Below are 15,599 nucleotides of genomic sequence, written 5' to 3' on the forward strand. Positions count from 1 at the left end.
GGTGCAGTTATGCAAAGGTCTTGAGAATAATTGGAAATTAAGTTCTTACTGAAATACCCTCTAGGAGCAAAACCCTAAATGGTACTATTATAATGTTGAGAATTACACGCTTTCCCAGAATTGACTAGGGACTCTTCAGTTGCCTGCAATTAGATAACACTGGGATGGTTAGAATGCCCATCGATAAAAAATGTTGGATAGAATCTCAGAGATTTGTCCAAACTTTATATTTTACAGATGAGGAGTATGAGGCCCAACAAGGTTAAGCACCCTCCCTGTCCCATCATCCAGCTGACCTGGTACTAGAGCAGCTGCCAAGATGGGACTCTTCTAGCTGTAGTTTTCTTCCTCCCACTCTACCATTCAACATCACAGTCATTCATCGTGCTTGTGTACTTCTTTCATTCACAGCTAGGCCAGTGGCCCTGAGACAGTAATGTGCAGAATACCCACAGGCTGAGCTCCCTGAACCTTATGTCCAGGTGCTTTTGCTGCAGATGGTCTTGAGAGACACTCGTTAGAAGCCACAAATTGAGAGTAAACTCTCAAAACAGCAGGACTGTTTTATATTCATTGGCAAATACTTATTGGGTGCCTGCTGTCATGTAGGCACCGTCTTAGGTACTGAAGATACATTAGTGAACAAAACAAAGATTCCTGTATGTCAGAATATGATTGGTGATCTGGGGAAAAAAAGGAGTACCTTTAAAAATGCCATGTGATATTTAAGATTCTATGATATTAACATTCCAATACAAGTTGATGGACCAAATGAAAAGAAGTCCTTTGTTATTGTAGTAGGACTACGGCAGTGAGTGGTTTTGAAGAGTTAACGTGCTGCTGTGAATGATCTCTGGGTGTTTGGCTGAGTAGGTTACAGCACAGTAGAAATAAGATCATACTGTTGTGGTCCAGTAAGCTTTGCTTTGCTCAGTAGCCACAGATTATGTTTCTTAGCCTGGCCAGTCATCTCACAAATGTATTGCTTTGGTCTAGAGGAATCAGTTGGTGAATTCTTCAGCCCAGTGAGCATTTTAACAAAGCCTAGGCCCCACTGATGTTAGGTCACTGTATCTTTGAATATTAAGATTCTTTGTTGTGAGGATAATAAAGTATTTCTGTACACAATTTATAAAAGTGAACACACTGGCTTAATGAACATCCATGCTATAGATCTGAACATACTCTTCCAGCTAATGCTCCTAACCAGGAACATTCTGCCACATTATAAATAGTACCGGATGAGGCCACTTTGGGAATTACTTAATTAGCATATACAGTAGTCTGGACTAATTGCTTCCTCCCATTTATTTGATCTGAAACACCATTCAAAAACCACTTTGGGGAGGAGAGAATTTATGATCCTAAGCAGATTTTAGCCTCCCAATTGAATAATTAAAAAAAAAAACATTATCACCAGATGTGCATTGGCAGATCCTTTGAACAGATGCTGGGTATGATGGATCTGTGGAGCTAGTAGAGGCACCTCAAATCCTCTAGGCCTGAACAGAAATGATTCAGTTTATTAGGCAATAATATTGGTGATAAAGTTTAACGATATAAACTGGAATGAAAGCAAATGACATCCAAAAATGATTGGAAAAAAACCCAAAGCAGACCAAAACCATCACAGTTTTATGTGAAAGGAAAAACTGATGGACTTTGCCGTTTTGCCAATATGAAACTTTCATGGAAGATGCATATTTGAGCATATTCTTGCTGTGGAGTATATGAGAGCATAAGTGATATTTATGGATTCTTATGTGAACCTGCCTGTGTGTGTGTGTGTGTGTGTGTGTGTGTGTGTGTGTGTGTGTGTAGTATGCTAATCTCTTCTTTCTTTTACAACAGCCACAGTATTTCCTAGTCCACGTTCTGATTTGGAAAGTAATGGAACAGCTACTTTCAATGGTAGTCACGTGGTTGCCTGGATCCTTAGTTTGGAAAAGGTAATTTCACTCAGTTTTGTATGGACTCATAATAAAAAGCAGGTAAACAAATGCCTCTTAGATTAATAGAGGAATCTTCCAAATAGGAAGCGTATTCCCATTTGGAGTAATATCTCCGGGAGATTCTTTTCTTGAGAGTTCTTTCATAAAAAGCTTAATTTTGAGGCATTCTAAATTCCTTAAGGTCTTGGATATTTATTTACTTCCCTGTTAAGTCCCTTAATTGAACTTAAGATTTTCATTTAGTAAAAAATAGGGTGGCATTACATGTGATCTTTTAATTTCCTGAAGCAGGAAAGAAAAAATGCTGTATGAAAACAGATGAAACTTTAACACCCATCAGACTTGCTGCCTCATCCATACTAATAATGCTTTTGGAAAACTTAGAGCTATAAAAAATATCTCCCCAAAGTAATAAAATCCCTTTCCTTAGCGTGGTTTAAAGCCCTTACCTATGGATTTCCATCTGTTTACCAGTCTTCCACTTTAAGATTCCAGATTGCAAGATGATAAACATCATTTCTATCGGAGGTGTAAACTGGCAACCTATGAGCTATATGTGTATGTGTGCACATATACAAGGCTTTTGAGAAATTGAATTTGAATGCCTTTAGGCAGAAGAGGTACTCTTCTGTCAGCTGCAATCCCCACTTTTCCTTATTGTCTTTTATCCAACCAGATTCATACATTTAAGTTATTTGGCTGGCCGATGGACATTTAAATCCTGCTTTACGTGCTCTTCAGAAATTAAGAGATCATTTTTAATATTTTGCCATGGAGAGACTACTACTCTCTCTCTCTTTCTCTTACTATCTATCACACACGCACATAAGAATTTTTAATAATATATCCATGTCTTATGTAGTAGACGTTTCTTCCATCTGAAACATAGGGACATAACTCTGGTCTTTATTCATATATTCCTGTGACCATAACCGCTGCTGCTTAATATGTGTCTATTAGTTCCCCTTGAATTAACATTCTGTATAACTGAGGCATCTTGATAAACTTGTTTATGTCAGTAAGCCAAAGAACAACACAAAAATGTATGTCAGGAAAAGGCACCATACCTATCAAGGCAGTTCAGCCAGTGCTGGTTGAAATATAAGACTTCCAGGGTCAGTCCAGTCTAGATTTTGAAAGTCTAGTTTATATAATAGTTGAGGTACCTAAAGCACCCTGTGTAGCTGAGGAAGCCCCACCATGTGCCCACGTAATTCCAGTATAAAGCCTCCACAAATCATGCTAGGGTGCAAACTAGGGAAAGTTATTTTATCCCATTCTATTTCTTCTATATTGGTTCCTAGAAGCAAACAGCCTTGCATTGTATAAGTTAAATTCTTTAATAGCTAGAATAGCAGTGCTATTCTCAAAAATACCACTTTATTGTATTGAAACTCCCAGGTTCTCTTTCTCATATGGAATAAAATTTCAGAATTTTGTGAGGCAGCACAGAGCCATGTATCCGATGGAGATAAGTCAAAAATGAATTTTCTATGTATAGATACATATTTTCAGAGTAGTTGGAGCAGAAAAGGGATGTAAAAATCAGGATCACATATTGATGCCTCTGTCAGCAATCGCTCTGATTCCTTTTTCTTTCTGTTTACTGCTTTCTGCAACCCTTGCAAGAATAAGTAGAGAACTCATTCTGGGGTGAATTTATATGTAATGTTAAGAAAGAGATGTGGATGAATGACTAGAAGACCTGGCACTTAGAGTATCTCCTGGAATAAGTGGAGCCTGTCTTGTTTCATTACATTTAGAAGTTGAATCACTGGAAGGTAGAGTGTAGATTTTGTGATATAAAGGGAGGATGAAGTTAGCTAGCCCTCACCTCACAGGTTATAATAATTAATTACTAGGAAGGATGCATTAAATATTGCAACTAACTGTAATTGGCTCTATACATATCTAAACAACTTAATGGTGAATGTGATCAATATTATAGATGAAAATAGTGCTGCATCTGTTAACTGGTCTGTACTGTGAAACATATGGGGGACTTCCATTATGAAAATGCTTTCCAATTATTGCCTTTGATAATTATATGCTTGTATGTATTTTCATATATGTGTTTTCTTTTTTCTTTACATGCATAATTCTTAAATGAAATAATTGCTTTGCAAATGAAACATAATCCATGTTTTTCCACTTCTCTAAACAAACACTGTTGGTCTTGAGACTAGACTCTGAAGCTCTTCCTTTTTGGAATTCTTCCAAAGATCCTGGCCAATTTCCCATGAAGTGTCACAAATTATTAGGACACCTAAGTCTCTGCTGTTAAATGTCCAGGAAAAGCTTAAGATTTTTAAGCCTGAAGATTTTTGTGAGACAAGATCTAGTACATTTAGGTTGTCTAGTCAGAGACAGGGAATGTGTTCAGTTTAAAAAATCATATGCAAATCTTTCAAATCATAAAGATGACAAGAGTTACCACATTCACACATTCTCTCAGTGACTTTTCATGGGTAAGCCCAATGTATTTTAGTGTTAATTTAATAGTTGCTATAATGCAGGACCTTAAAATGGCTATTATGTAGACAGGTCAGTTTGCTTGATGACTAGGACATGTTAATATCTATATTTACTAACATTATTATACCACTCTTCTCACACACATTGCTTTTACAGCAAAATTCGACTTCAGAAGGTATACGAAGAGAACTGTGTGAGAGCTATCCAAGATATACTACCGATTATGCCTTCTCTTGGACCACTCTAGGGAAAAATGTTTTTAACATATTTTGCCTGTCCAACATGACCCTTTTAGAGTCTTCTCTCCGAGAACTAACAAACCAGTTCTCTCAGGTGAGTGCAAATATTTTAACATGATCAAGATCTCATAAACAATAGAAAGAAGTGTATTGTTTCCATTGTTGTATACACAAAGTGACTCAAAATGAATCAAAGAGCAAATTCATAGCCCACATGGACTAGGAAATGCTGACTGAAATGTTGACTTACTTTGGCATGAATTCCTCGCACAGAGATTCACATACAATGTCTAATTCTAAGTAATATGTCTGTTTGCTATTTAAATGTGCAGGATTGAAATTATGTTAATGTTGAACCAAAAATATTGCATTATGGTTAATGTGGAGACATCTTTGTAGATGAAATTTGACTTTGCTCTATGGTGAATGAAGATTGACTGTTTTCTCTGGGATATTTTATTTAAGTGAGATTACTCAGGATACAATATAAGTTTAATAATTAAACTATCAGAGCCTTATAACTCTCAGAAGTTAGAATAATGGATAATCTTTAAAATGTTTCTTCTAAGGTCAAACCCAATTTACAAATTTGATTTTTTATGAAATAATATAATCCCTCTTTCCCAAATATTATACATTAAAACCAAGAACTTTATAATATGGAGTGCTAATGACCATTTTATGCTAGTCTTAAATTAAGATGTGAAAATAAGACACTGATAATCTTCTTTTAATGAAACTCCACATACAATGAAAGTTCATAAAAATATTCAGAATTCTCTCAAAATTTTCTAAACAGGAATAAATGAAACATATGTCCACATCTAACATTTTTCCCCTTGATTCTCTGAATTTTATTGTAAGTAAGTGCAGAATGCTTGAATTGCTCTTCAGTAGTCTGAGTTTTCCAAATGAACTAGAGACACTGTTATAATAACCGCAATCCAATGTAGAGCACTTAAAATTCTATCTCAACAAACTCAGCAGTCACGTAGAATGTGTGGTTAAGAATATGTTGTTCAAAATCACATTTTCAGCGTGAAAGACCTTGAATTAAGACAGAACAAAAGCCTGACTTCACTAGTATGAATGAGCTTATTAAGAAGATTGTTTTGGGTGGGAATATAATGAAGGTATTAGCTGGGTCCTGTGATTCAGAACAAAAGTACAGGTCATGGTTTTCATTTATTTGTTTGCTTATAGTACAAGATATGATTATTACAAAGGATATTCACTCTAAATCATTATTATAACTGAAGTTCCTTATATTCCAGCAGAACTTTGGAAATATTTTATTTTGTTAAGTATGTATAATTGTAATAGTAGACATTTTCATATGTTTGTATATATACATATTCACACCCATATAATGTAAAATATATAACTTTTAAGGGTTTTCTATGCAAATAATAAATAAGGTCTACTAATGGATATAGAGAAGATACGTCTGCAGATCCTACACCAGATCCTAAAGAAAAACAAAAATATTACTGTGAAGCTAATTTTATTTTAAGAAATTAATTTTAATTTCCCAAACACAATTTAAAATATTTTGTATAAACAGTTTTGTTAACCAAACATTAAATATGCCAATTTCTGGAACTATAGGAAAGAACCTAATTATGTGTAAGAACATTTGAAATGGTTTGTAGTTTTTCCAAGTAAAAGATGACTTCAAACTGAATGAAAATCTGAAAGAATTACTTATGTGAAAATCTAAACTTTTAATGTTTTCAAAGGCAGTTAGCCATGTGGTTACACATATTGAAGTCTCATTTCACCCTGTTTGTGGTTTTATTTTTTAAGCTATCAAGCGATCCCAATAACCAGAAGACAGTGTTTCAGGAAATGGTCAAAGTGCTGTCCTTTTTCTCACAAGTGCAAGAGCAGACAGCCGTGTGGCAGCTTCTCTCCAGTTTTCCAAATGTGTTCCGGAATGACACGACACTAAGCAATCTATTTGATGTTCTTCGAAGTGCAAACAGGTAAGAAAAAGTAAGAATTAAGGGGAATATTACTGTTCATAAAGAAGTCTTTCTTTTCTTTTTTTTTTTTAATATTACCTGTAGGGTCACTGGTAGGTAGGTAATTTAAACACAGCAAATAATCCTTCAGCACCTTATTGCAGATTTTGGCAACAAAAGTAAGTGTATTAGTTAAGCAAAGGAGAAACACACATTGTGGTCATCAGGATTATTGACAGGTTTATGGGGAAACAAGGACGAACACTAATCATAATATCTATAGTGTCAGTTGCTATCCCGGAACTTCTGAGAAAGATGGTAGAGCAGGACCAATGGTAGATTGGAACCTTGACTCAGGCTCACTCAGGGACAACCAGGGCTCGGTGCATCTAGTATTTTAACTGTTCAAGAAGAAGATATTTCATTGGGTTTTGGTTGGTACTACACAGTAAAAAACAACCCCATTGGCTAGAGTTTACACCAAGCCACCCCAAGGGGTTTGGCCTCCCTCAGGTGCGGCCAGCTTAAGCCTGCATATTGGGTTGGCTTTATTTGACACATATGGCACAGAGATTTGAAAAATTTTGCAGAAGAAACCCTTTTAAAGCCTGCATTCCTCATAAAAGAGATCTGAGCATGGCCAGCATTCAGAGTTTGATGGACACATACTTAGGTTTTGGCTGTCCAGCTAATTTGGAAATGTGCATTAAACAAAACAACAACAACTATATTAACAGCTAGCAGTTACCGGCTGCCTGTTACATGCCGGACACTTTACTGGACCCTTTCTATGTATCACATTGAAACTTACAACAGAACTATTATTTATTTTATAAGTGAGATAACAGAAGGTTATAAGAATTAAATATTTGATGATCATGCCGCTAGGAGGGTTTGAACCTGGGTTTTTTAACTCCAGAACCCAGACTGCCTCTGTAACATGTCACTAAGAGCACAGTGGATTCCATCGCTAATGTCTGAAGCACCACAAGAGTTTTCTCATCTTCTCTGATAAGCTTCCAAGAGTTTATATTTGTTCAAAGACCTTATAATAAGCCCTCATGTTGTTGCATTAGTTTCATTTGATTCTCACAACAGTTCTTTGAGATTGAGACTACAGATATCCCCATTTTATAAAAGAGGAAACACACACTAGTTTTTTAAAGTTAAATCTTCTTTACTATTATTATTATTATTTATTTTATTTTATTTTTTTTTTTTGCGGTACGCGGGCCTCTCACTGTTGTGGCCTCTCCCGTTGCGGAGCACAGGCTCCAGACGCGCAGGCTCAGCGGCCATGGCTCACGGGCCTAGCTGCTCCGTGGCATGTGGGATCTTCCCGGACCGGGGCACAAACCTGTGTCCCCTGCATCGGCAGGCAGACTCTCAACCACTGCGCCACCAGGGAAGCCCTACTATTATTATTAAACTAACAGTATCACTAAAATCTGTAAATTCTTCACAAATGACTGTATTTTATCATCAAATCATTGGTTTATTTTACTCTTTGTTGATCAAGTAATATGGACAAATAAACCCCATAAAAAGCTTTTGAGGTTATTTACACCAGCAATTTTACAAAGTTGTAATATAGTTCAGTCACCGAAACCAGATTATATAATGTTAAGATTATGACAGAGGTTAGCAAAAATGAGTAATCTCAAAAGTCAAGAATTGTATATGAAAAAACATACATGATATTCACCATTTATGAGGAAGAAGTTGTGCTGAGATATGAATCACAAAAACTCCTTTTTAAATTACCTTTACATATAAGGAAGCTTGTTTTGGATAACTTCCATTTGTATATGAGGAAAAGGACAGAAAAACAAAATCAGTGAAGTGAAATAAAAGTATTTTGATCAGCAGTTTAAAGGATTTCAGAGAGGACAATGGTCAGGTGTCATTTTTAAGTCACGTTTTGTTAGAAAAAGATGAATTAAGTCTTCTGACATTTTTATTAATTATATTAATAACAATAATGCTGACAGTTACAATGAGATTGCCAAGTGTTCAGTCTTTGAAGGTGTTACTTTGGGACAACAGATTAGCTGAGTCAAGCAGAAGGCCAAGCTGGGAGAAGGCTGGCAGAGATCTACAACCTCAGAACATTTAAGTGGTCTCCACGGTGACCAGGGTTCAGAAGTAACTCAAAGTCTGAGAACCAGGAGATTCTTGGGGGCAAATATAAAAATGCCTGAGGTATTGACTGTTATGTATATAGAGCAGAAATGAAAAAAATACAGCCATGCCCCTATGGCCAAGCACACAGCTGTAAAAACAAGCTAACAGTGCTGTGGGCTCAGTGCAGAAATGTTCTGTCCTCCTCCCCGCCATGTTGGGGCAAAGTGCCAGAGGCAAGACATAAAGTGGAAAGAACATGAACTTTGAAATTAGACAGAACCAGTTCTATTTATTTGGATAACCTCGTGTAAGTTATTTAACTTTTTGAACTTTAGTTTTCCTGTCTATAAAACAAAACAAATGAAAATGACTTTATGGAACTATTAGAGAAGTAAATAAAATTATAAATATATATATGTTTATATATAGACACATATCTACTAGAAACTAGAGCATACTCTTAGCTCTCTAAATATTTTCATTCATAGCTAGGGAGCTAAAATTAAAATGACCTTAATTTAAGTATAAAAAATTCCAAAAATATGGTAGAAAGTATATGCACATGCTGTTGCTGGAGTGAGCCTCCAGTTGATTAGGGTACATATGGAAAAACTATCACCTAGTGTGTATTACGTTTAACTTCACAGTGGCAAATCCTTAACAAAGCCTTTTAAGTTACTACTCATGTATATTAAAGCATTGCCTCACAGTTATTTGTGAAATTCAGACATACTTGTACAATGCTAACATTTTTAAAATGTGCTAATGACAATAAGGGGATAAAAAAAGGCATTTCTTAAGTCACTAGTTGGTCTTTTGGAAATATGGAATGAACTCCAGCATTGTTCATCCACAGTGTAGACCGCCCATCTTATTAGTAACGTAAAACTCATAGGAAGACAGTGCCAGTTAGTCTGGATATTAATTTTGAGCTACCCCTGGAGCAGTGCCTATGGGCCATTTAGGGGATAGAATGCAGTCTTTAATTAGGGCAAGCTCCATTTTTTTTTCAAAAACATTACCATTTGTTTACCTTTGTAAAGATAAATATTTATCAAATGCTTAATTAATAATTATTCTTGAAACTGGATCTTTTATCTGGGCTTGATTTTTAATGAAAATAATTTCCAATATTTAATTTTTTCCTTTAATTAAAAACAAAAAAGAAGCATCCTTTCACTGGAAGCTTCTATCTCTAACCACTTATTTTTAGGTCTTAACAAAGAAAAAGAAAAAAACTGACATGAAGTTCACTTCTTACTTTAAGGCCTTTTAGGTTTTAGAATCCTGGAACCGGTGAAGTGCTCTGTCTGGTTCAAGAACACTTTGTTGGGATTTTGTGCATAAACAGACAGACAAGTAATTAGACGACAAAAGCAGCATCTTGTTTCTTATGTTGTAAGAATAGTTTTCTATACTGTAGCTATTTTCTCCTTGAATAACCTTTTGTTTCTGTCTGCAAACCTTGAAATACAATCTGGTTTAATTGTTTTTCAACTTGTTAGTGTGCTGCTGGCCGTGCAGAGGGTTTATCCATGGGTTACAACTAATGAAGGTTTCAGAGCTCTCCATAAATCTGTTAAACATCTGCTTTACACTCTGGACTCCCCATCTCAAGGTATTATATTACCATCTTCCTGTATTCAATTCTGTGTTGCAATTCTGTATTCAGTTCCATTAAAAATAAAAAACAAAGAGAAGTAATCAGTTATGGATGGTATTATTCTTAGGTAGAGACATAAACTACAACTAAATCTGGGTCTTTAGGTAACCAAAGTGTGGAGACAAGGAGAAATGGCCAGAAAAGAGGCTGTGACTTTCTAGGATTTTTATTTTGGTAAAAATGATCTCTCTTAGCTATATTATAAAGCTATGTTTATAGTTGGTATGAAAAATAAATATCAGAGTAAGGGAGTAAGCCTCAGCAAGTAGATTTCTACTACTACTTTTTGAACAAAAGCCTACACTGAATCGCAGTATCTTTGCCCTCATTTTCAAATTTTGTCTTTTTAATCAGGATGAGTCTTTGGTAAGAATATACCCCTCAACCAACCATCCTGAAAATGCATGATGGACGTCAGAGCGTGAATAGATCAGTATAGCTCTACTGTCACTTATAGGTATGAGACAAACTATAGCATGTTGCTAGTGAATCAGAAAAAAATCACCTTTGCATATAGAGGATAGCATTATATACCACACACATGGAAATGCACAGACACACACACAGCCATATACAGACAAACATTAAGGGCTATAAGGAATAAATCCGTACTTCCCAAGTAAAATGTTTCATTAGCATTTACCTCTCCTGAATGAATTTAGAAATAGGCTTTCTCAGCTGAGTTTGTCAGCTTTTAAATATGTAGACTTTACCTTTGGATTACTGGTAAGTGTCCTGAGAGCATCAGGTCACAACCTGATTGTTTATTACAAGGTCTTTATTAGTTTTCATATGAATAGCAGGTTTGGAAAGGCTTTGAAGACTTCTCGAAGGAGGTTCTAACATACACTTGGATACCAATTTCTGTTAGTCTAGAACATTTTTTATATCATCAGTTACAGAATTAATGACTAGCTTGCAAGATTGATTGCTGTTAAATTCAATGGTCTCGACGAACATTAAGGTTAAAAAAAAAATTTGCACTTTTAAAAAAGTCCAGACCAGAAAACCAGGCAGTATAATAGTAAAAGACACTAATTATTTCCTCTGTATATTTTTATATTTTTGTTTTAAAGACTTGAGAACTTCAGGTTCTCTTTACCATTCTTTTCCTTTTGATCTTCAGACTCACACCTTGTAATTGTAAAGTAGAGGGATGAAGTTGAAAATTTTTTTACAAAGGACAGAAGCTCCTCGGTGCCTTAGAAGCAAAAGAACCTGTCATTAACTGAGGCAGCAGAACACTTTTTTCTGTTGAACAGTATAACTAACTCAATTTTCAATACTTAACAATGGCCATGTCTCATGTCTATGAATATGCTAATGATTTTGGCATGTATTAAGCCATGCAATTGGATAGTCAGGATGACAAGGAAATACATCAAGGAAATGTGCTTTTATTTTTTAAATTAGATGTGCTTATATTTGTTTGTTTTTTAATTTCCTACACGTGTGACTTTATCAGTCTGAGGATACCAACACAGTAGCATTAATGTCAATTCCTAAGTCATTAACCCTAAGCCCCTACCTACCTGCCTGAGCAGAAATTTCATGGCCTTTGAAAAATCCTTCCAGGTATTTCGGGGAATCCTTCAGGAAACTCAAACTTGTTTTGAAGTACAGATATCTGCCACGTTGCCCAAGCCACCCATGCTTAATCTCCATGGTGTTTAGCAGTATTTGTGAACATACTTCTTCCCTTGGCTTTACACTCAGTAAACTGGAGTGGAATGGTTTCTTAAAGCAGAGTTGCTTGGGTCCTCTCTAATGCATGACAGGGCTCAGATAGCTTTGAGGGTCTCACTCCTCTCTTTCAAAGAAAAAATAAAAGGGTAGTATTTTTTGTGTCAGTGATAAATATTTTATTATCTTAAGTCCCTTCGATCATCAAAACAACTCTATAAGAGATCGTTATTATCCCATTTTGCAGACAAAGAAACTGGGGCAAAGGGAGGCTGGGCACTTTGCCTGTGTTATACATCCAGCAAGTGACTGAACTGAGATTTAGAGCCTAGATCTGTCTAAGCCCAAAGCCAGGTCCCCAAGCTCTTTGTTAGTTGGCCTCACTCATATTTACCGTCTGGGACATATACACACTATGGTAGCTCACACAAGTACCTGCCACCACCAAACCTCAGAACTGGCTCCACTTTCAGCCACTGATGGAGTTTGACTATTTGTGTCAGATTCCTTCTCACATGATACATTTTTTGATAGCCATTGCCCAATTCCTCTCCACACCACATGTCTATTTCTAATTCAGACCTCCCCACCCCATGTCTAGTTCTGATTCAACCCTGGTTATGAACATAGTTCAAGGTTTTTTCAGAAGCCTCCTCAGCAACCATGATACTATGGAGATGCTAATAAACACTTGGGAAGAAGCTTGTCTCCTAACTTCCTGTTTTAAGGAGTCTAATTCTCAACTCCACCCCACTGAGGATCCCTACTTCACAGTTTAGTATTTTCATTTATAAAACTGAGTTTTGAGAGCAAAGATTACCTTTTTGGCTCATTGAAGTTTGCTGTTTTGCAAAGTATAGTAAATTACATGAAATTACATCTTTAAAAGCAGAAAGCAATCTTCACTGGTGAAAGAGGCTATCTGTGCACTGGATTTCTTTCTATGTCTTTGGGCACCCTTTTTTATATATGCCTAATTCTACAAATAAAGTAAAATCTGACTTTTTAAAGGTCTGTAACAATTTCCACTTCATTAAAGCCTCTTTAATACAGTATTTCTTCTCAGACACCTTAGAGTCCAGAATGAAAAGTGGCCAGAGGGAGAAGTCCATACTTAACAGCAAGGTCAAGCCTATAATTCATTTGAATAGCGTGATGAGGAAGAGACACTCCATAACCATATAGAATACAAATGCTAATGAACTTGCTCAGCATCACATAGGAATTCAAAGTGAGCAAGATATGATCTTGGGAAAATGGTTTTATATACTTTTACACTGCAAAAGCGTAAGCCTCCAGAGTCCTATCCTGGATTATTCTCTATATGGTTGCCAATAAATAATAGGTGTTACCATTATTAATTAGGTTTATTTATTCTGGGTATCTTCTTCTTGGTCCTTTCACTCACTAATGCATTGCTATCATTAGAGCAATAATACTTAGCTGCATCCTGAGCAGAGCAGAGAACTCCCTTCTGCCAGAGAGGAAAACTGAAAAAGCCACTCTGCCAGATGCTAGGGACAGAGCAGACATTACTCAGACATGACTGATACAGACGTAGACAAGGAGGTCTTTAATTCTGTGAGTCTTTTACACACGTGCTTAAACAAAATGACCAGCGTGAGAAAAGTACAGATGGTTTCCTAGTTTTGTGCTAGGACCTTCTTAGAAGGCTTTAGAACACGCGAACTAGAGACAATGGGAGAAGCCTTAAAGCTGGCAATAAAATATCCTATTGAAAATGGTTAGGCCAATGTTAAAAAATGACAGCACTAAAACTACTGGATTATTTATAAGGAATTAGTAGTGTCTACAGGGAAGACTGAAATAAGTAATACCGTTTCCTTAAAGGGGCCGAATGAAAGCACTGGATTTCTGATGTTTTTATTTATGTAGTAGCTGTTTAAAGTATTTCATTTTCAATTTTGCATGTGAATGTTGTTGCACGCTTACTCTTTAACAGTACAATGTTATGCAGCAAGCGGAATAAGGAACCTGTTTAACTTCTAGGGACAATTCTCTGTGTTGAATGAGATCTTCACATATGGTTTCCATTAGACCCAACTCAGTGATTGACTTCCACACTCCAAACTTTCATATTATTTGAGACCACTCAGAATGGTTCTGTTAACGTTAGCCAATTTGCATTCACAGCTGCATTCAGTTGAAATCACTGGCTGCTTTTTGAAAGATAGAAAATATAGATTAGTGATGGTAGATGTTTCCTACGGCTACATTCTAGACAACCGAAGACAAACAAACAAAAAAATCCAGTGACCCATAAGACTGAAATTGGCTTCGTTTGATTAAGAAGTCATGGGGTAGTCAATTTGCATTATGATATTTAAGAGTCATCTATGCATACAGGTTTTAGGATAAAATAGTGCAATGGTTCGATGCACAGAGAAATAATTTGTTCGAAATGCATATGCTTGACCATTGGAATTATTTCAATTAGTAGGCATCTATTTCCTATAAATATCTTAAATGTTTCCAACTGAAAGAGCTTAGACATCTCTTGTAAAATCCTTTGGAGAAAAATTCTGCAGACTTCCTGCATTTTTTTCCCATTAATTTGACCTGGGATGATTTTTGCTTAGAAAAATAAATCCTTTACAGAAATGTTAAATATTCTCCTGTATAAATATTATCACTTTAGGTGGCCCAGATAATACAACACATGCGTGGAGTGAGGAAGATGGACAGTCTCTATCCCCTAGCAGCCTGGCTGCACAGTAAGTCTTTGTTGGTTTGTTGGTTTGTTTCTAAACTGGTAAGTAACTTGGCTGAATAAGCAATCAAAACAATTCATAAACATAATTCTTTTATCAGTATCTAATGCCATGGAATAGAAAAATCAATTATTGACTGACCAAAGAAAAAGATACAGTTGAAGTGCAGTAAAGTTGAAACTTGTTTTTTGGTATTATTCAATGATACTTTCGGATAATGCAACATGAGGATCTCTTTTTCAGTTCTAAGATTGTATAACTAGATCCCACATGTTCTGTCTGGATTGGTTACCTTATGTCTATGAGGAAAATCTAGCTGGAGGCGCAATTTCCAACTCTTTTCAGGTCTTTCATCATGAAAGATGTAGAAGTCTCCAATTTTTTACATTACTATTTATTTCGGTTTTAAAAAGTCACAATATTTTGTATGCTCACTCAAGGTAATGCACACTTTGTTTGCTTCAGTAGTATTCAGGTAGCCAAAACTGTTTATAGGTAATTTGATTTTGGACTCTTTGTGGGGCATGTAAATACGTTGTCTCAGGAATAGGCAGTGGAAATAACAGCAGTTACCTCAGCTTCTAATGACCATTAATATAAACAGTTCTCTGAAGTAACTGTAATAGTTATGGTAGAAGCTGACTGAAGTAAATGCACATAGTTCAAGGCAAATTTAGAGACTAGGTGGCCTGTTATGTAAAAGGCTGTTTGGGCCTGATAAATTACACTATTGAGATTCTTTAACTTTAGTCCCAAAGGATATATTT

The 15,599-nt window shown here is 35.9% G+C and overlaps 1 protein-coding gene across 10 annotated transcripts in view; it reads left to right on the top strand.

Moving 5' to 3' along the window:
- The window catches only part of ABCA12 (ATP binding cassette subfamily A member 12), a 191,455-nt gene that overhangs the window by 68,686 nt on the left and 107,170 nt on the right, over positions 1–15,599 (top strand). For 7 of the 10 annotated variants that reach the window (XM_089916405.1, XM_089916401.1, XM_089916404.1 and 4 more), the window contains 5 exons: positions 1,852–1,949; positions 4,584–4,760; positions 6,473–6,651; positions 10,260–10,372; positions 14,760–14,835. In XM_089916405.1, the coding sequence (XP_089772531.1) occupies positions 1,852–1,949; positions 4,584–4,760; positions 6,473–6,651; positions 10,260–10,372; positions 14,760–14,835 (643 nt within the window). Of the gene's footprint in view, positions 1–1,851; positions 1,950–4,583; positions 4,761–6,472; positions 6,652–10,259; positions 10,373–14,759; positions 14,836–15,599 lie in introns of those variants that run through there. The other 3 variants (XM_089916408.1, XM_089916407.1, XM_089916406.1) reach the window with 3 other exon arrangements.

This window comes from Delphinapterus leucas, chromosome 8, assembly GCF_059928025.1.
Source record: "Delphinapterus leucas isolate spDelLeu-1000000601 "Yukka" chromosome 8, BTC_Dleu_Yukka2, whole genome shotgun sequence".
NCBI lineage: Eukaryota > Metazoa > Chordata > Mammalia > Artiodactyla > Monodontidae > Delphinapterus > Delphinapterus leucas.